Raw genomic sequence first — 20,235 nt, 5'->3', positions numbered from 1 at the left:
TCATCATCACGCTTATCCCGGCCTTAACCCACCCCTTTTGCTTTCAACTATGCCATAATCATACCTATGCTGAAGAGACCATCCCTCAACCCGACCTCTACATCCAGCTATCATCCCATATCACTGCTCTGCTTTGCCTCAAAACTAATCTAACAGCATGTCCATGCTGAGCCTTCCTCCCACCTCTCATCCATCTCACTCTTTGGCAACCTACATTCCGGCTTTCATCCCCAACACTCCACCAAGACTGCCATGACCAAAATTACTATTCTCTTCACTCTCCCTTCTAGATCTGTCCTCTGCCTTCCATACAACTGTTAACTTCGTCCTCCTACAAATAATCTTTTCCCTTGGCATCAAAGACCTCGCCCTCTCCTGGATCTCCACATACCATTCTAAACTGACATTTAGTGTCTCCCATTCCCACGCTACCTTCTCATCTCGACCTCCCTCTTCTGGTGTCCTTCAAAGCTCTGTTCCTACTGTTCTCAATCTATAACTTTGGCTTGGGACAACTCATAAAGTCTCATGACTTCCATTACCACCTAAACGCTGGTGACACTCAGATCTACCTCTCTGGCCAAGACGTCACCTCTCTGCTGTCCAGAATCCCAGAGTGTCTATCAGTCATATCCTCTTTCTTCTCCTCTCGCTTCCTAAAATGCAATGTGGACAAAAGTAAACTCATCATCTTTCCTCCATCTCACTTAACCCCTCTACTCAATCTATGAATCAAAATTAATTACATCACGCTCTCCGCAGTAGAGAAAGTCCACTGCCTCAGAGTGCCTCAGAGTTCCTCAGAGGACTCTGCCCTGTCCTTCAAACTGCACATTCAATCTCTTGCCACCTGTCACCTCCAACTCAAAAATATTTTCAGAATCTGTTATTTTTTTAACCCTAAAACTACGAAAATGTTGCATGTCCTCATCATCTCTTGCCTTGACTACTGCAATATCTTCCTCTGTGGCCTCCCTGTTAACACTCTCGCAACTCTCCAGTCCATCCTTAACTCTGCTGCTTGTCTAATCCACTTCTCCCCACACCACTCTTATGCTTTTCCCCTCTGTAAATCCCTTCATTGGCCCTCAGTTCCCCAATGTATCCAGTTCAAACTGCTAACACAGACTTACAAAGCTATCCATAACCTGTCTCCCTCACATATGTCCAAACTAATCTCCTGATATCTTCCAGCAGGCAACCTCCGGTCTTCCCAAGACTTCCTTCTGTCCTCCATACTCATATGTTCCTCATGCCTCCAAGACTTCTCCTGAGCATTCGTCATCCTCTGGACTTCTGTGCTGCACCTCATCGGATTATCTACCACACTTGGAACTTTCATACGGAACTTGAAAACCCATCTCTTCAGGAAAGCTTACTGCATGCAATGATCCCCTGCCACCTCAACACTACTAAAGCTGCCGCAATCCCCTACCCTACTGTTTACTTTCCCATTGCCCTGTAGAATATAAGTCTGCATGGGCAGGGCCCGCTCCTTTCTGTATCGGTCTGTCATTGTTAGTTTGGTCACTGTAATTTCTATTTGTGTTTTCCATCTAACCCCTTCTCGTGTACAGCACCATGTAATCAATACGGCTATAAAAATAAATCATAATAATATATACCTGAGTTAGTGTCTCCTGTTCATGTAACAAAAGGAGTTTAGTTCCAGCTCCCTCAGTAGTTTGCTCCAGCATCAAGGAAAAGTGTTCAATGCACTTTATTGAAAGCTTTTCTTGGAGTGTTAATATAACATCCTAAAAGAGAATCATTATATTTCAATGCAAAACCCTTCACATATTCAGACATCCAGCTAGCGCTTGTAGCTGGCTAAAATCTGTATTTGAATGGCAAGAAAATTGAGGCAAAAAAAATCATGTTCATCAGTTACATTTTTTCATAGTTTATACAGATGACTTTTGAGGTCAGAATATTAATTAATTAATTAATTAATTCATCCCAGTGTGAAAACATATACAGCTAATGACAGTTAAACCAAAAAACAAAAATAGCTCTAAATATACACTATAACACAGTATAACAAATAAAGCAGACTATTTAGATCACAATATTTTACCATAATTTACTAAGGCTACTTTCACACATCAGGTTTTTTGTTTCAGGCACAATCCGGCAATTTTTGAAAAAAACGGATCCAGTTTTTTTACACACCAGAGCCGTTTTTTTTCCCATAGAGTTGTATTAGCGCCGGATTGTGCCTGAAGGACATGCGTTTCATCCGTTTTGTGCCGGATCTGTCCCTTCAGGCTTTTTTGCCGGACACAAAAAACGTCCCCTGCAACGTTTTTTCTGTGCAGCGAAAAAGCCTGAAGGGACATTTGCGGCAATAAACGCATGGAACGGATGTGTGAATGAACAGTTCCGGCTACCGAATCCGTATTTTGTACACTGAGCATGCCCAGAAGCTAGCTCTTTCTCTTTCTCTCTCTCTTTCTCTTTCTCTTTCTCTCTCTCTCTCCCCCACCCCCCCCCCCGGAATCAGGAAGTCAAAATTACATGTGCAAAGCCGGATCCAGCTAAAAAACGGATCCGGTGCATCAGTTTTTCACGATTTCCGCCTTATCCGTTTTTTTTGCAAATTTGCCGGATTTAGCCTGAAACCAAAACCTGATGTGTGAAAATAGCCTAACATAACGATGATCATTTTTAGTAAAGATATACTATTCAAAACTATTTAATGACATTGACTAAGAAATCTACCAAAGCTGATAAATGGAGATATACAGTAGCATCTATATTTTGATAAATTCATATTTTTCCCATATTTCAGCATCAGTTGAATGGTGGGTTATGTTACTGGACAACAGACCATGCAGAACTTCATGTTTTATGGTTTAGTGAGAGCAGGCTGGGATCAAGGTCTGTGGAGGTTCCTGAGCCATGACTTTATTTATAGCTCATGCTGCCCTAGGCACTGACACCAAGTACATAATTTAGACAATAGAGGTAATTTATCAATCCAATTGCCTAAGCTTTTGCAAATACAAAAAAAAATTACATTTGTCACTTGAAGACACATAATTTTTGGAATCTTGAGATGTGTCACATGCAGACTTACTAAAAATTATCAATTTTTCACCTTAAAAGAAAAGCAATAAACAAGACCAGTTAAGCTCGGCTAAAGGTCTGTTTTCCTCCAAACTCATGTTGATGAATCTGTATCCATAAATGCTAAATAATTGTCTCATTATAAATATAAATTTGTATTTACTAGTGTAAGAGTATGTCAGGGACAATCATTCTGTTTTTCCTCTCTAATAAAAACGTGTGCGTTTTTGTGTATTCAAAATGTATCTCAAGTGAATAAAATATCATGGGCACTAATGTGAACAAATTTATGATGGTTTTGTGAGTGAATATGTAATATGAACAATTTTATAGAATGTTTTAAATACCAATGTTGTGGAACTCATAATGTGTTAATGTACTAAGAATTGGGAATGCATTAGGGTAAGAAATTAGGACAATGGTATAGGAATAGGACAAAGCTATATATATATACAGTGGGGCAAAAAAGTATTTAGTCAGTCAGCAATAGTGCAAGTTCCACCACTTAAAAAGATGAGAGGCGACTGTAATTTACATCATAGGTAGACCTCAACTATGGGAGACAAACTGAGAAATAAAAATCCAGAAAATCACATTGTCTGTTTTTTTATCATTTTATTTGCATATTATGGTGGAAAATAAGTATTTGGTCAGAAACAAACAATCAAGATTTCTGGCTCTCACAGACCTGTAACTTCTTCTTTAAGAGTCTCCTCTTTCCTCCACTCATTACCTGTAGTAATGGCACCTGTTTAAACTTGTTATCAGTATAAAAAGACACCTGTGCACACCCTGAAACAGTCTGACGCCAAACTCCACTATGGTGAAGACCAAAGAGCTGTCAAAGGACACCAGAAACAAAATTGTAGCCCTGCACCAGGCTGGGAAGACTGAATCTGCAATAGCCAACCAGCTTGGAGTGAAGAAATCAACAGTGGGAGCAATAATTAGAAAATGGAAGACATTCAAGACCACTGATAATCTTCCTCGATCTGGGGCTCCACGCAAAATCCCACCCCGTGGGGTCAGAATGATCACAAGAACGGTGAGCAAAAATCCCAGAACCGCGCGGGGGGACCTAGTGAATGAACTGCAGAGAGCTGGAACCAATGTAACAAGGCCTACCATAAGTAACACACTACGCCACCATGGACTCAGATCCTGCAGTGCCAGACGTGTCCCACTGCTTAAGCCAGTACATGTCCGGGCCCGTCTGAAGTTTGCTAGAGAGCATTTGGATGATCCAGAGGAGTTTTGGGAGAATGTCCTATGGTCTGATGAAACCAAACTGGAACTGTTTGGTAGAAACACAACTTGTCGAGTTTGGAGGAAAAAGAATACTGAGTTGCATCCATCAAACACCATACCTACTGTAAAGCATGGTGGTGGAAACATCATGCTTTGGGGCTGTTTCTCTGCAAAGGGGCCAGGACGACTGATCCGGGTACATGAAAGAATGAATGGGGCCATGTATCGTGAGATTTTGAGTGCAAACCTCCTTCCATCAGCAAGGGCATTGAATATGAAACGTGGCTGGGTCTTTCAACATGACAATGATCCAAAGCACACCGCCAGGGCAACGAAGGAGTGGCTTCGTAAGAAGCATTTCAAGGTCCTGGAGTGGCCTAGCCAGTCTCCAGATCTCAACCCTATAGAAAACCTTTGGAGGGAGCTGAAAGTCCGTGTTGCCAAGCGTAAAGCCAAAAACATCACTGCTCTAGAGGAGATCTGCATGGAGGAATGGGCCAACATACCAACAACAGTGTGTGGCAACCTTGTGAAGACTTACAGAAAACGTTTGACCTCTGTCATTGCCAACAAAGGATATATTACAAAGTATTGAGATGAAATTTTGTTTCTGACCAAATACTTATTTTCCACCATAATATGCAAATAAAATGATAAAAAAACAGACAATGTGATTTTCTGGATTTTTTTTTCTCAGTTTGTCTCCCATAGTTGAGGTCTACCTATGATGTAAATTACAGACGCCTCTCATCTTTTTAAGTGGTGGAACTTGCACTATTGCTGAATGACTAAATACTTTTTTGCCCCACTGTATATATATATATATATATATATATATATATATATATAGGGATTGGGAAAGTGCAGTGGAAGTAGATAGTTACAGTACAGGAACAGATAAAGTGTTTGAGAACAGCCCGATATAGGAGGGGCAGGGTTAGTTGAAAAAGGGAAACATTTCCTGCTTTAGATTAGATGATCAGATTAGATAGAAAGTGTAATAACTGTAGTTCAACTTCAAGACCTGATGGCTGAAAAAAAGAGAGTATGAACTTTGGCCAGCATTCAGACAGCCGCCACTAACTTTAGCAGACCTTCACAGGACATCTTGTGCCTACAGCCCGAATTAGGTACAGAGGAGCATGCTTTTATCACTTTCCAGAAGGGAAAGCCGGATGGGAAACTGTATCAGAAGGGCGAGTCAAAACCTATGAGAGCTGCAGAGCCGGAGAGAGTATCTCAGGGGCCAGGGGTGACAGTATCTGCAGTTACTAGAAGCTAATGTTAGATGGCATTCATAAGTGACAGCCATTGATTTTATTGAGTCCTTTCTGGCACATTGTTGAGAGCAATAGTGGATGCACCATTGTGTTTACAACTCACAGAAAGTTGATCCAAGGACCTAGGAATGGATTGTCTATAGAAAAGAATGTTTTTACACTTTTGGACACGAGTAAAAGATATCAAAAACTTTGAAAATCTTACCATCTATAGAATTTTATATCATCAAAAGATTCATAGCTTCTGGAAAAAAATAGATGGGTACATTTGGTGTATTATGATTACATTTTGTGTCAGATATGGCATGTTTCTAAACATTTTGGGGTAGATATAGCATTTTGATCACTTCTTATTACAGTAAATTTTTTGCACTATTTTGCATGATCAAAAAATACAATTTTGGTTTTCTAATAATTTTTTTCTATTTTCAGCATTAACTGATTACCGTAATTCATTTTATATTTTGATAGATCGGATTTTTATTTTTTTCTATATCTTTAAAAAAAATGTTTTAAATATTGACCTAACAGAACAGCTGATGTCAGTGTGCCTGTCACATGCTGCGCATGAAAGTGACCTCAATGGACACACAGACGTCAGCCACCGTCCTCAGTTAGGTCAGTGACCATTTTAACACGACCATGGCGGATCTGAAGGGAGAGGAAGCGTGCAGCGAAGGAAGTGCAGGCAGGTAAAAAGAATCTTGTTTTTTTCTTTTGTGTAAGCAGCATGATGCGAGGCCAGGCCCAAGGACATGGTACCATGGGCATGGGGCCAGGACCAGGGACATGGGACCAACACAATGGACATAGGGGCCAACACCAGGGACATAGGGGCCAGCACCAGGGACATAGGGGCCAGCACAATTAGACACAGGGGCCAGCACCAGGGACTTAGGGGCAAGCATCAGGTACATAGGGACCCAAGATGGGGGAACATAGCGGCCTAAGATGGGGACACTATTAATTAACAGGGCCAGGTTGAGGGACTTTATTACTGCATGGAGGCCAAAATGAGGAACCTTCTGTTAGAGGTCGAGTTCCCGTCTCTGCACAGGGGGAATCTCGGGCCATCTCCGCTGCGGTCTCCCATTCTTCTCCTGCCGCAGTGGAGCCTGCTCAGAGGAGACGTCGGTCCCAGCGTCTCGCTCAGTCTGACTCTGTACAGAGAGTTACTGCTACTTTTCCTGCTTCTGCCATTGAAGTCAGTGCTGGGCAGCGGCGAGCAGATACTTCTGGGACTAAGTCCTGCTTTTCTCATTCTGAGCATGCCCAGAGTAAGATCTCTCAGTGGAGATCAAGGGTCACATGATCAGACACTGCAGCTAAGGTCCTGTAGGTGCTCACGCTCTGTGGCAGCCTCTCATTGGTCCTTCCAGGAAGGTCCTGTATGTGCTGCAGCTATTTAAGGCTCGCATGGCTGCACGGCCATGCGCTAGTATTGCTCTTTATTTATGTACTTTGTGCCAGTGTGGTCTTTTATGAGTGTGTTCAGGGACCCGGCTGAAATAAGCCCCTAGAATGCTGGCACCTCCGGCGAGGAGTTTCGTGTGCATGCATGACCACTGACTGCTCTTGTTTAGGCAGTTAGCCTGTGCCTCTGTGGAGTCTAACAGGGCGCAGTGCTTTGAGTTCACGGCTGCTCTGTGAAGTAACAGAGTTAGCTAACACCGCCATTTAGTTCTGCTATTTGCTAGCACCAGGTTCTCCTGCACGGTGGACGCCGGGCTGCGAACGCATCTATCATAATAAAATCTATATATTCATTTGGTGCGTTCCGCTAGCCCTAACACCTTCATTATTAGTTTAAAGTGGCAAGTGGAAGGACATAATTACTGTAGGGGCCAATTAAGGAACAATACCGCTGTAATGAAATTTACTTTTTAGCATACTGTTTTCCATGGTGGTAACAAAATTGCGCTAATGTTCAGGGCGGCACTATGTCGCCTTTTTTTTTCATCTGGAGTAGAATATAAGTCATGGAATAAGGGGGACTGTGCTCTAGAAATGATCAGCTATTGATACCAGTGTGTTATTTTCTGGAGAGACGAATCCTGGCTGGAAGAAGTGATAGCGGTCTGACCTTGATGAAGAAGAAAAGCAAAGGACTTTAAATAGAGATGTCGATGTGTTACCTGTACACTTACACTATAAACTATATACAGAGCTCCTGTGTATAATGTATCTGGTGATTCCTGTATTACTGGTACACTTTGTACAGACTTCCTGTGTATATTGTAACTGGTGATCACTGTATTACCTGTACACTATATACAGAGCTATTCTACATATTATCATTGGTGAGTCACTGTATTACCTGTACACCTACAGAGCTCCTGTGTATAATGTAATTGGTGGTAATAACATGGTTATTAGCATTGTGGATTTTAGTAATGATCAGTATTGTAATATTCGGTCACTCTATCATAACATGTGGTCAGGTCATGGTGTGGCGGTATTTATTCCTGTATGTGGTATTATTTTACCCCTGTATGTGGAATTATTTGGTCGTTGTATGTTGATAATATGTGGTCTGGTCATGGTGTGGCTGTGTTACCCTTGTACAGTATATGGTATTATTCTGTCACTATATGGTGGTAATATATAGCCCAGTCAACATGTGCCGGTATTTCTCCTTTGTATGTGGAATTATTTGGTCACTACATGCTGGTAATATGTGGTCTGGTCACGGTGTGAAGGTAGTTCTCCTTTGTATGTGGAATTATTTGATCGCTTTATGCCAGCAATATGTGGTCTGGTCATGGTGTGGTAGTATTTCTTCCTTGTACATGATACTATTGGTCTTGGAATAGTGGATTGTGTTGTGTGCAGTGGTAAAATGTTCTCTCTGATATTAATTAGGAGAAGATTCTTTATTTCCATTAGTGATTAAGTACTTGGAACATGATGCACAGGGGTTCTCCGGTGAAAGCAAGTAGTCACCACAGGATATGTGATAACTTATTGATTGATGGGTGTCTGACTGATGTGACCAGCACCGATTCTCAGAATGTGGAACTTTTATCCCCATTAGACTCAAGCGTCATGTGCGCCTTGACCACTGATCCATTCTTTCCCTCAGTGGCTGTGAGTGCTATGCTTTTTTTTTCTGGAAGCCCCAAAGAGAATGAATGGAACTGTGGTCATAAATCCACCTGCTCTTCCATTTTAAAATGGGAATAAAAGTGTCTTGTAAGGGATAAAACTTCCCAATTGCGGTTTCCAATGGTCGGATCCAAACGATCAATAAGTTATCCCCTATCCTATCGAGTCCATGGATTGGTGTTTTTTTTACAGAAGAACCTCCTTCATACAAACCTCCATAACTGTTCATCCCAGTTATGGTGGCACACAGTAGATGTGCAGGAGCCGCCTGAGTTTTTGTCGATTCTCCACTATAAGGGGATACCGGTTAGCAGTATTTACATATAGCTGTAGGGTGGGCCCCAGACACCCCAGTTCGACGCTGGACATAATAATATGTCACATGTTGGGAATTGGTTAATGTATCATCCATAAATTTCTAAAAACACAAATACCTATGTAACTAAATTGCCAAGTTTTTAATCAGTTCTGCTGAGATTTGCTTCCACATGTTGCACAGACAGATGGCATGGATTGCTGAACAGGAAATGTTAAGTACAATGACAGAAGTGATGGGAAAGCAGATAGACATATTTTGGATTAGGTAGATTACGGCACCAATTAAACATTGCTGCTGCAATATCACAGCTTAGAGACTCATTGGTTTTCTTAATGAGACCAAGGGAAATGCAGAGGACTGAACGAATGTCAACAACAAATCCAAGTGATGAAATTTGATCAGAAATGTGATTCCCTCTGATAGGAGGATATTAACAAATAATCTACTTATAATGGCAATTCTAATTACTGCCTTACACAAAAGAGGCAAGAGTTGCTGCTGGTGAGCCTGGTGCATGTTTTGTTGTGTATTGTGCAGCCTGCCATTATGATTACATTCACATTACATAACTGCCACGCTATTCTGAGATTAAGCTGTGCTTCATCTTACAGAATAAGCACAAAAGTAAAAGTGGAAAAGAATTCACACATTTCACTGCAGGTAATATTGTTCTCGCTCAAACCAGCTATATAGCACTATTGTATAGCTATTGTTTTATATGAAAAGCCTGGAAATCTTTGTCTCCACCTACATACAATATATATTCACAAATCTAGAGGAAGTTGTTTTTAGTTTTTTTTCACATTCTAGAAATGATGGCCTGGCAGTATTATGTGTTTGCCCCTCGTCAGTGCAACATCCATGAACATGAAGAATAAAATATTTCAGCAATAATTGCTGTACCGACATTGAGATGGAGTTACCTTTTTCTTCTTCTCATCACCTCCAATAATTCCATCTTCAGTAATATTGCCTTGCGCAGGCGTGTACTCCAGAGGACAGAGAATGAACTTCAATCCAATATTGCAGCCAGCATGCAACCAGCGGGTAAGGAAAGGATGAATCAAACACCCGAAAACCCCGCCCATATGACCCAAAACTGGTCCCGCCAAATTCAGGTGACAGGTTCCCTTTAAGTGGATAAGTGCTATCCGCGGTTTTGATGGATAGCATTTGTATCCTAGTTATTCTATGGGGTTGTGCAACATGTCCAATTTTTTTCTTGGCATAAGTGGCCAGAGGAAAAACATTGCAGTGATTTGCCTCCGAGAATTAGATGGCAGTTACCCATTTATGTCTATGAGTCCATGAAAACAATCAGACCACACTCTGATGACATCCGAGTGCTGTCCAATTTTCATAATGGAAAAGGTGGAGAAACTTTTTTCTCTCTTTCCAGCAAGAAAATAGAATCCCGCTCTAATCAAACTCTATGATTAGCATAATCGGACCGATTTTCTTGGATGCAGAAAAACGGTTGCCTGCACCTGCCCTTACAATTTCCTGTGGACATGCTGTGTAATATTTAATGCCAGTAATTTGGATGAAAAGCCATTGGCGAACTGTGTAATAAAGGGAGGATCTTACATGGATGGCCCTGACAAAATTTAATAAGCTCTTTGTGGGGGGATATAATGTATGTATGTCATAAGGAAAGAGTTTGTATGAAAATATCCCTTTAATCAATTTATGTTCATTATTTATGCTGCTTGGAGAGTCTAACAATTTGAGATGTTGTGCTTTGATCTACATGCCCTGTTTTGGTGACACCTACATAATAAAGATTGTTTGCTAGTATATGAACTAATAGCATATGACTAGACTACAGTATATCATCAGTATGTCATCATATCCTAATTGTAAATTTCCAATTTTTTTGGGGACCACCACTTATAATCAACATGAAAGGGCGTACAGTGCCAGGTGTTGCATTTCTTGCAGATTTTCACTGCATAGTAGTTCTGTCAGCCATATCCATTCGCGGGAGCTACAAAAAACCACTATTACCTTGCAAAGAGCTGTGTTTCAACTCTCTACACCGTGGGTGTGCGAGAACCGAAAAAAGGAACATTTGACAAAATTTGTGCTTTATGGGATACTTACAGGTTGGACACATGACCAAGCGATATGCCATATGACATGGCAATTCTACATGGACACAGTCCTGTAAAGAATACCTCTCATCTGCTTTTTTACAGAATAATATATAAATATATGTGTGTATATGTAGGATGTTTTGGTCTCCCCGAGGTCAATCATCCGTGCCTTTACAGCCTTTTTACTAGGCACTGCTCCTAATAGCCAGTTTCCTACTCCACACTGATGAGGGGCAAAAACCCCAAAACAGCTGTCTGTGGATGGATACCATGCTTGGCATAGGTGGTTTTCCTTTATTGGATGTTTTCCTTTACTGGATGCTGCCCTTCCCGTGGTTGTTCCTTCCTGGGGAAAGGCCTGGCTGTTCACTGCTTGCATTGAGAAACACGTGATGGTGTCTCCGCAGCTCCTCTACATGTATTTGCATATTTCCCATAAGGGATGGGGCAGTGTTCTGGATCACTGCGTTGAGAAACACGTGATGGTGTCTCCGCGGTGTAGGATGTTTTGGTCTCCCCGAGGTCATTCATCCGTGCCTTTACAGCCTTTTTACTAGGCACTGCTCCTAATAGCCAGTTTCCTACTCCACACAGATGAGGGGCAAAAGCCCCGAAACAGCTGTCTGTGGATGGATACCATGCTTGGCATAGGTGGTTTTCCTTTATTGGATGTTTTCCTTTATTGGATGCTGCCCTTCCCGTGGTTGTTCCTTCCCGGGGAAAGGCCTTGCTATTCACTGCTTGCGTTAAGAAACACGTGATGGTGTCTCCGCAGCTCCTCAACATGAATTAATATATAAATAAGATATGAAGGAACATACTGTAACCGATGAGACATCTGGTGCAAGCAATTTGCAATTTCACTTTTTCTTTTAATGAATAGATCTCTCAGTATATGATTAGAGTAGCTCATTGTCAATTTGCGACATTTAGGTTAAGAAATGTTTCATATAAGAGAAAAACATATGGACAGACTCTCTTCATCATTAGTACAAGGTCAGGCTTTGGCAGGTTAAAAGCCATGTCTTTAGTGAAGAGCAGCTATAACCCCCTGTTATTACAATGCTTTATTGAAGCGTTGAAACCATTAAAACAATGAATGTAGTCGAGTACAAAAGGTTACCAAGTGGGTCAGAGAGAAAATTAGAGAGGCGCAGAAGTCTGCGTAAAAGCTGTTGTCTGGATATACTTGACTATGAAACTTCTGGAATAATTCTCTTCCACTAAAATAGTCACAGTACAAATGTTTACTTTAATATTATAGCAATCGCTTATTCCACTGCATGGACGTTAGATAATATATGCTAATTTATGTATGAACTGCTCAAGATATAAACAGACCTGAAGCAATTTTCAAGGGTATATCGTTCAACAGAGATGAAAAAATAAGAAATCATTGCACGTCAATCGAAAACTGTATTGTAAGTGGTTGCTCTCCTTCAGTTATGCAATGATATAGTTGCTGGTATTAGAATCTTTATAATAAATGGATTTTATTATTTGCTTATGGATTATAATTTCATGAACAAAACCTGACATAATTCCATATAAAACACACCAGAGGTGCATCCTTTCTCATGGTCCTCAGTAGAACATTTTTTTTAGTAAGAATCCTCTCTAGAGACAGTCATCTAAAAGGACATTCCTAATCGTGGTCTTTGAGCTTACCTTTATAGATGTACCACTGTCAAAGCGAAAGGATTTGGTTTGACCATTTTCTAAATAGACTTTTAGGACATTTGGCATGAATAGAAGTGAATTGTCTTTGACGGTTTCCTATGGAAATGTAAGGGAGAAGTAGGTCAATTTAACGTTTTTTCTTTTCTGTTCATTTTTAATGGTGTGGTGTCAACAAACAAAGTAATAATAACGAGATATAAGATGAGTAGAATTTTGAGGACAGTGAAGCATTATTGAACTAATAAATACGACATAAAGTAAAACCAATCAGAAAGGTAAAAAAATAAACATAGCCTCGAATAATAAAAAGTTGACTTATGAGATCGAGGCTATGCTCGCAATTAGTTAATCAGTTGAAATAATGGAATGACTGTAGGAACCTAGACTCTGCACATAAAATCTGTCAGTATAGCACAATGCATGTGATTTCTTAGGATCTGTGTATAAAGTGCGTTGTGTTTTTGTAGCTTTTTTTCTGAGCAGTTTAGTCACAAAACCAGAAGGATTTCATAGTCCCTGCAAAGTGTATGAGATTTCTGTAGCTTCATGCAAAGTTGCTTAATTTTTAACTTCAGATTTGCCGCAGATTTAAATCTGCGGCAGGTCAATTCTTTCAGCGTTTTGTTCTACAGATTTCACCTAATCTAATGAATGGGGGAAATCTGCAAGAAAATACATGTAAAAAAATGTGACAAAAACGTGCATATTTTACACTGCGTTTTTCCTGCCAAGAGATGCAGAAATGGTGCGGAAGTGTCTACACCAAATACTTAACGTAACCCCTTTCTCATGTACAGCACCATGGAATTAATGGTGCTATATAAATAAATAATAATAATAATAATAATAATAACGTGTGGACATATCCTTGATTGTAGAAATATATTTTCTGGATCTGAGGGGAAGCAGTGGTTTTTCAAATCCACTGTTAAACTCCTTTAAACACCCACTTGTATAACATATAGATTTAAGTACGGTACTTATAAAAAGTAATTTCTGCAGTTAAAATATTGAACAATAGAAAGATTTCTCATGTCAAGTAAATAGATTCAACTTCTATATAATTATAAAAGTATGTGTACAATTATAATCAAAGGTGACTATTATGCCAGTGATACAATGACCTGCATACTATTTTATACAGCCGTTTATGACCTGAATGGGAGCCATAGGGTTTGCAAAAGAGAGGGAGAAACATGTGGCTAATAGAGATATTCAACCAATTCGATACAAATCAAATTTATGCTGAATTGTATGAAATTTGCAGGTTCTATTGAACTAAAAAAAAATTATGATTTGATTTGTTCTAATTGTCAAAAAGTGTCCCCATCCATTTTACAAATTGCAGAAGATTGCTTCAGCAATAAAAGTCTCAAATGGCATTAGACATAGTTACATGGGCTTCCCTATAATGCCTTGCAACTATTACATCAAAAGGTAAAGCACGGCCAATAAGGAGGGACTATAAGGCTTCGTTCCCATGATAAGCTTTTGGTGTGTTTTTGATGTTGCAGAATTTCTGCACCAATTCTGAACCTATTTAAATTACGTGGAAGAAACAGAAGAAGTCAGCTCGCCAACAATGAAAACACCCGTGTTGAGAGGAGGAACAGCCCATGGAGGAGCCCAGGCCAGGGCTGCAGCAGCAAGTAGAAAAAAAAGTAGTAGATTCTCCAGAGAAACATCCTCAGGTAAGTAAAACTTGAAGCTTATTTCACAAAAACATTAAAATCAGGAATGATATCACATAGCAGACCAGAGTGACTGTAGAGAAATGAAGCTTAGACCATGATTAAGGCAGTATGCGGAAACTAGTCGGTCTTAGCTTCATTTCTCTGTAGTCTGGTCTGCTATGTGCTATCATTCCTGATTTTAATGTTTTTGTTAAATAAACTTCAAGTTTTTCTTACCTGGTGTAAGTAAATCTATTAACTATTTAAATTAGGTTACTTGCATTTTTTCATTGCGTTTTTTGACTCTGTTTGGTGTGTCATGCATTAAATAAAGCTGTCTTGTTTTTGACACTTCCTGTTTTTTTGCTTTCACAAAACTTTATTGACATACTTATGTGCAGATTACATGCATTTTTTATGTGTTTGCACTGCGGAAATGCACTAAAAATGAGTGTGCGTTTTTTACCTGGGAAAATTCAGCGCCTAATGCAAGTGTATAAGGAAATTCCACACAGAAAACTCAGTGTAGCACAAGAGAAACTGACATGCTGCGAAGTTGAAAAACGCTCCGCAGGTCAGTTTACGCAGCTTTAAAAAGAAGCACAGTGGGCTTGAGATTTCTATAAATCCTATCACCTTTGCTACAGCTGTAAGACGCTGCGTTTATGACAGAGCAAAAACACACAGCGCCAAAAATGCACCAAAAGGTCATCATGGTAATGTAGCCTAGGACACATATAAAAGGCTAGGTAGGGAATGCAGTGGCAATTTTAGAATGATTCATGATATAGAAAAAGGATGTCAGAGCTCACGGGTCAGCAATAGGGATAGAAGGAGAAAGCCATAAAATGATGATCAGACATTCAAGTCAGTTATGTGTTGTACAACTACAGCAATGAAGATGAGTGCAGCAGTCGTCTGCAAATATTACAGAGGTGCAGCTGATAAAGGAGAGAGATAGGAGAACTGTCACAAGCAGTGCCAGACTGAGTCTGATTAATTAGTGATATGGTAAAGCTGTCTTTTGTACTGTTGCATTTGAATTACAATTCCACATTTTTTCATTCTTAATATTATAAAGGAGTGTCTGCACATTATTTTTTAACAGAAAAAAATCTGAAATCAGTGTCATTCATAGATGTTGTGCTTGCTTGTCATAAGCGACTTTATTGAGAGTTTGTATTTCTTGTGCAATCCTGTTTCTGAAGGGAGAAGAAATTGATTTTTGAAAATACAAAAAGAATATCCCCCAATCAAATAAATGTGAATGTCTATCTTACATATGAGTGTTGAAACTATTCTGTTTTCACATCTGTGTTACTTTTCAAATTTTACACTCATACAGTACCTGCCACGTCAATACAATGGCTTCTTGCATTTTTGGGAAAGGTAGTTGAATTTGTCAACTGTACACATCACACCCATACTGTGGCCTTCTGCCCCATTTTGCTGTTTCTATGTGCACCTACCTATTACTTATAGATCTTTATATCTTATTTTTAGGAACGTGTAATTGAATTTTGTAAAGAAAAAGAAAAATAGAAAACAACCCAAGATATTTAACTGTGTATATCATTTTTTTAAATTCGTTTTTATTGAAAAAATATTATAATACATTAGCACAAAGGTGCAACACAGGTCAAAGTTACATAAATGATTAATTATACAGCCATTGCAGTGTAAACAAAGAGCTCCGACCTCAACCCTCTCCTCCCCAGTGCTCGCCCCAACCTTTATTTGACTGGTCAGCTGTGACTCACTGACTGTATGGCTTCCAAAGCCTGCCAATCCTTGGTGAACTTCTGTTAGGCCTCTTTCACACTAGCGTCGTGCACTGCACGTCGCTATGCGTCGTTTTGTAGAAAAAACGCATCCTGCAAAAGTGCTTGCAGGATGAGTTTTTTCTCCATAGACTTGCATTAGCGACGCAGTGCGACGCATTACCACACGTCGCAACCGTCGTGCGACGGTTGCGTCGTGTTGCGTTGGTCCGTCGCCACCAAAAAACGTTGCATGTAACGTTTTTTGGTGCGTCGTTACCGTCTTTTCCGACCGCGCATGATATAAGGACCCCACCTGATTACAGTTTAGCCAACAAAGGTGTGAGGTGTTGGGAAACATGGATTGAAGCTTCACGGAAGTAAAATACCAGCGGAGTGTCAGCTTCAAGTGTGATTCAAAGTGGGAGGCACAACCAAACATCCGCCCTGCCAATTTAATTGCTCTTAACCAGTCCTTGGCATTACCAAGGTCTTTTTTCGATCATAAAGGGGTCTCAAACCCATATCTAGGGATGAGTAAGATGAGAGGGTCTTAATAATATCACTATTAACCCTATATGGGAAGTTTAGAAATTTTTTAAAAATGTATTGTACCTGGAGATATGAGAAATGGTCTTTATAAGTCAAGCCAAACCAATTTTGCAATTGGGCAAAGAGTAAAAGAGTGCGATCTTCAACTATACAATTTAATACAGTGATCCCACCTATCTTCCAATGGTAGAGGTCAAGGTCCTCTGATAATACCGCCAGAAGTTCTAAAGGTGCTTTCAGAGGCAACGCAGGGATGTGTGTCTGGATGGAGGAGTGAACCTGAAGCCAATTTGACAGGGAGTGCCTAGTCAGTGGGAGGAGGGCCCCCAGGGTCCGTGGGTTAACTGTTATGATCCGGTGGTAGGATCTCAAAACTGACCTGATACATATAACCAGAATGTTAGGACAAGTTCTGGGGATGTGGAAGCTATACTGACCGCAATCCTGATCCTATCCAACACACTAAAGGCAGCCGTGGAGCGTTACCTAAAAACCTAGACGCCTCTTCACAGCCTGAGAAACTGACTGCCCCGAGAGAGAAAGTAAAGACCTCACTTGCCTCAGAGAAATAACCCCAAAGTTATAGACAGCCCCCCACAAATAATAACGGTGAGGGTGAGTTAAGGGGGAAATACAAACGTAGAAATGAAACAGGTTTAGCAAATGAGGCCCGCTAACACTAGATAGACAGAAAATAGATAGGAATCTGTGCGGTCAGTACAAAAACTATCAAAAATAAACCACGCAGAGAGTACAAGAACCCCCACACCGACTCACGATGTGAGGGGCGCACTCTGCACCCCAGAACTAACCAGCAAGCAAAAAATCACATAAAAGCAAGCTGGACTGAACTCATCATATACTGAGAAACGTTTTCAAGGAAATAATGAGCAAAATGAACAAGCAAACTTAGCTTCTCCAGCAGGAGACTGGTCACAAGGAATATTCAGGAGAGCTCAGAATCAGGACTGAATACACCGACAGCAGGCAACAAATGAAGGTCCAGGTGAGTTAAATAGGCCCAGCATAGAAGGAAATGAAGCAGCTGAGCCCAGCCATATCGCTAAAGGCCACCAGAGGGAGCCCAAGAACACACTCACACAGTACCACTCATGACCACAGGAGGGAGCCCGAAAACAGAATTCACAACAGTTAACCAGAGCTGCCCATAGCACCCCCCGAGATCGTCTGAGGGTGCAGAATGTGACTATTTGGGACCAACCACTTGGCAGGGTCACGATTCCACTAATTCTAAAACCAGCTGAGTTGAGTTGCTATATAGTAGTCATTCACATTAGGGAGTCCCACCCCCCACTTGCTTCACGCATTTCTACAAATGTCTCAACAATCGAGATCGCTTTCCCCCCAAATGAAGGCGTTTAGGAGCTTATGAGCATTGAAAAAACACCTTCGGAGGTGATATCGGCACCGTGCAAAATAAATATAACATTTTGGGCAGTAATAACATCTTAAACAGTGCAATACGACCCGCCCAGGAGACTTCAAATTTCTGGAGTCTGCACTTCTGATTCTTAATATCTGCTAATACGGGGAGGTAGTTGGCTTTGTACAAATTAGTGGAAGATGATGTTACCAACGTTCCCAGGTATGAAATTTGCTCCATCTGCCAGTCCATCTTCATAGTGGCCTTAAGGCGTTTCAACTGTGGTAATGGTATGTTAAGGGGTAAAATTTGAGATTTATTCTCACTAATTTTGTAGTAAGACAGGAGGCCAAATTTTTCAATAATCTCTGGAGCTGCTGGCAAAGACTCCAGGGGGCGTGCTAACGTCAATATCACATCATCAGCATACAATGTGATGCAATGAGATTGTTTCCCCACCTCTATGCCCCAGATATTTGGGCTTTGTCTGATTGCTTGGGCAAGTGGTTCTAAAGCTATAATGAGCACTAGGGGGAAAGAGGACATCCCTGCCTAGTGCCATTTGTGGGGAATGCCTCTGATATGGTATCATTCACTTAAATCCTGGACGACGGAGCAGAATACAGAGCTTTAATAGCAGTCAGCACCCAACCCCCAAACCCCATACGCTCCAGAACTGAGAAGACAAACAACCATCTCACTCAGTTGAATGCCTTCTAGGCATCCAAGGCCACTACCACCACCTGCATCCCTCTTCTATTTATTACATCTATCAAATCAATTACCTTCCTGGTGTTGTCAGCTGCAGTCCGCCCTTGCAGAAAACCAGCCTGGACTGGGTTAATAAGGGAAGGAATGATAGTTGCCAATCTCAGAGCAATACACTTAGCATAAATTTTGACATCAGTGTTTAACAATGAAATTGGGTGGAAGTTTTGGGGCACCTCCGGTGGCTTTCCCTGTTTTGGAAGTGTGATCACAAAGTGTCATCACAGTAGCTGTCAGCATTTCTTTTGGAATGCTCCCTTCATTTGCAGCTAGTAGTAAGGTTTTGCATAAGTGTGGGACTAAGGTTTTCTGGAAAGCTTTGTAATACAAATTTCTAAGACAGTCCGGGCCTGGGGCCATAGCCTCTGGGAGAGAGTTGATCACTTTGGTCAATTCAGTCTCCGTCAAAGATGCGTTTAAGATTTCTAACTGGTCTTGTGCACGAGTTGGGAGATTAATGCTTGAAAGAAACAGATTCTTATCAGGGGCTAACTGGCTGTGGAGGTCTGCTCTTGGATCTAAGCTATACAAGGAAGCATAGTAATCCTTAAATTTATTGGCGATTTCCCGAGGAGTGTATACCTTAGAATTGGGGCATAAGTTCCTCAAAAATGGGATCTTAGTTTTAGAAATTTTAATTTTCACTCTGGATGCTAGCAGTTTACCCGCTTTATTATTTTGGAAGTAATAATGGGCTCTGGTCATCATAAGATTTTTTTCATAGTTGTGTAAGAGTAATTCCCACAATTGAAGTCAAAGATCACGTAGTTTATACATTTGGGCAGAGGATGGGGCTCTTTTATTCATGCATTCCAGTGAACTGATCGACACTGTAAGGTCTGATAAGCGTTTTTCTCTTTGCTTTTTAAGGATATGGCCTATTTTAATAAAGTGGCCCCTGATCGACACTGTAAGGTCTGGTAAGCATTTTTCTCTTTGTTTTTAAGGATATGGCCTATTTTAATAAAGTGGCCCCTGATTAACGCTTTATGAGAATTCCATAGGTGGAAGTAATTAGTGATCGAGTCTGCATTGAGCTCAAAGTGGGGGGCGTGGTCCGACCAAGTTATTAAACCTATTTCTGATGAGTTGATGATATTAAGGAGAGACCTGCTAACCAAGAATAGGTCTATCAGAGAGTAGGAGTGATGTACCTGTTAAAAGTAAGCATTGTCCTTCTCATATGCATGAAGAACCCTCCATATGTCATATAGGTCCTCCCGAAAGGCTAAGGGGGGAGAACAGGTTGCCCCCTGGAGGTTGGGGCAGAAGGGTCCAGAGAATTATCAAAAACACAATTA

At 40.7% G+C, this 20,235-nt stretch overlaps 1 protein-coding gene across 4 annotated transcripts in view; it reads right to left on the bottom strand.

Annotated features, from left to right (window-relative positions):
• Positions 1-20,235, bottom strand: part of FRMPD4 (FERM and PDZ domain containing 4) — a 739,093-nt gene that overhangs the window by 40,577 nt on the left and 678,281 nt on the right. For all 4 annotated transcript variants that reach the window (XM_077296709.1, XM_077296712.1, XM_077296710.1 and 1 more), the window contains 2 exons: positions 12,786-12,893; positions 1,626-1,757 (listed from right to left, as the gene is read on the bottom strand). In XM_077296709.1, the coding sequence (XP_077152824.1) occupies positions 1,626-1,757; positions 12,786-12,893 (240 nt within the window). The remainder of the gene's footprint in view (positions 1-1,625; positions 1,758-12,785; positions 12,894-20,235) is intronic.

The sequence above is a fragment of the Ranitomeya variabilis genome, chromosome 3 (assembly GCF_051348905.1).
Source record: "Ranitomeya variabilis isolate aRanVar5 chromosome 3, aRanVar5.hap1, whole genome shotgun sequence".
NCBI lineage: Eukaryota > Metazoa > Chordata > Amphibia > Anura > Dendrobatidae > Ranitomeya > Ranitomeya variabilis.
This window is presented reverse-complemented; position numbering and strand designations above follow the sequence as displayed.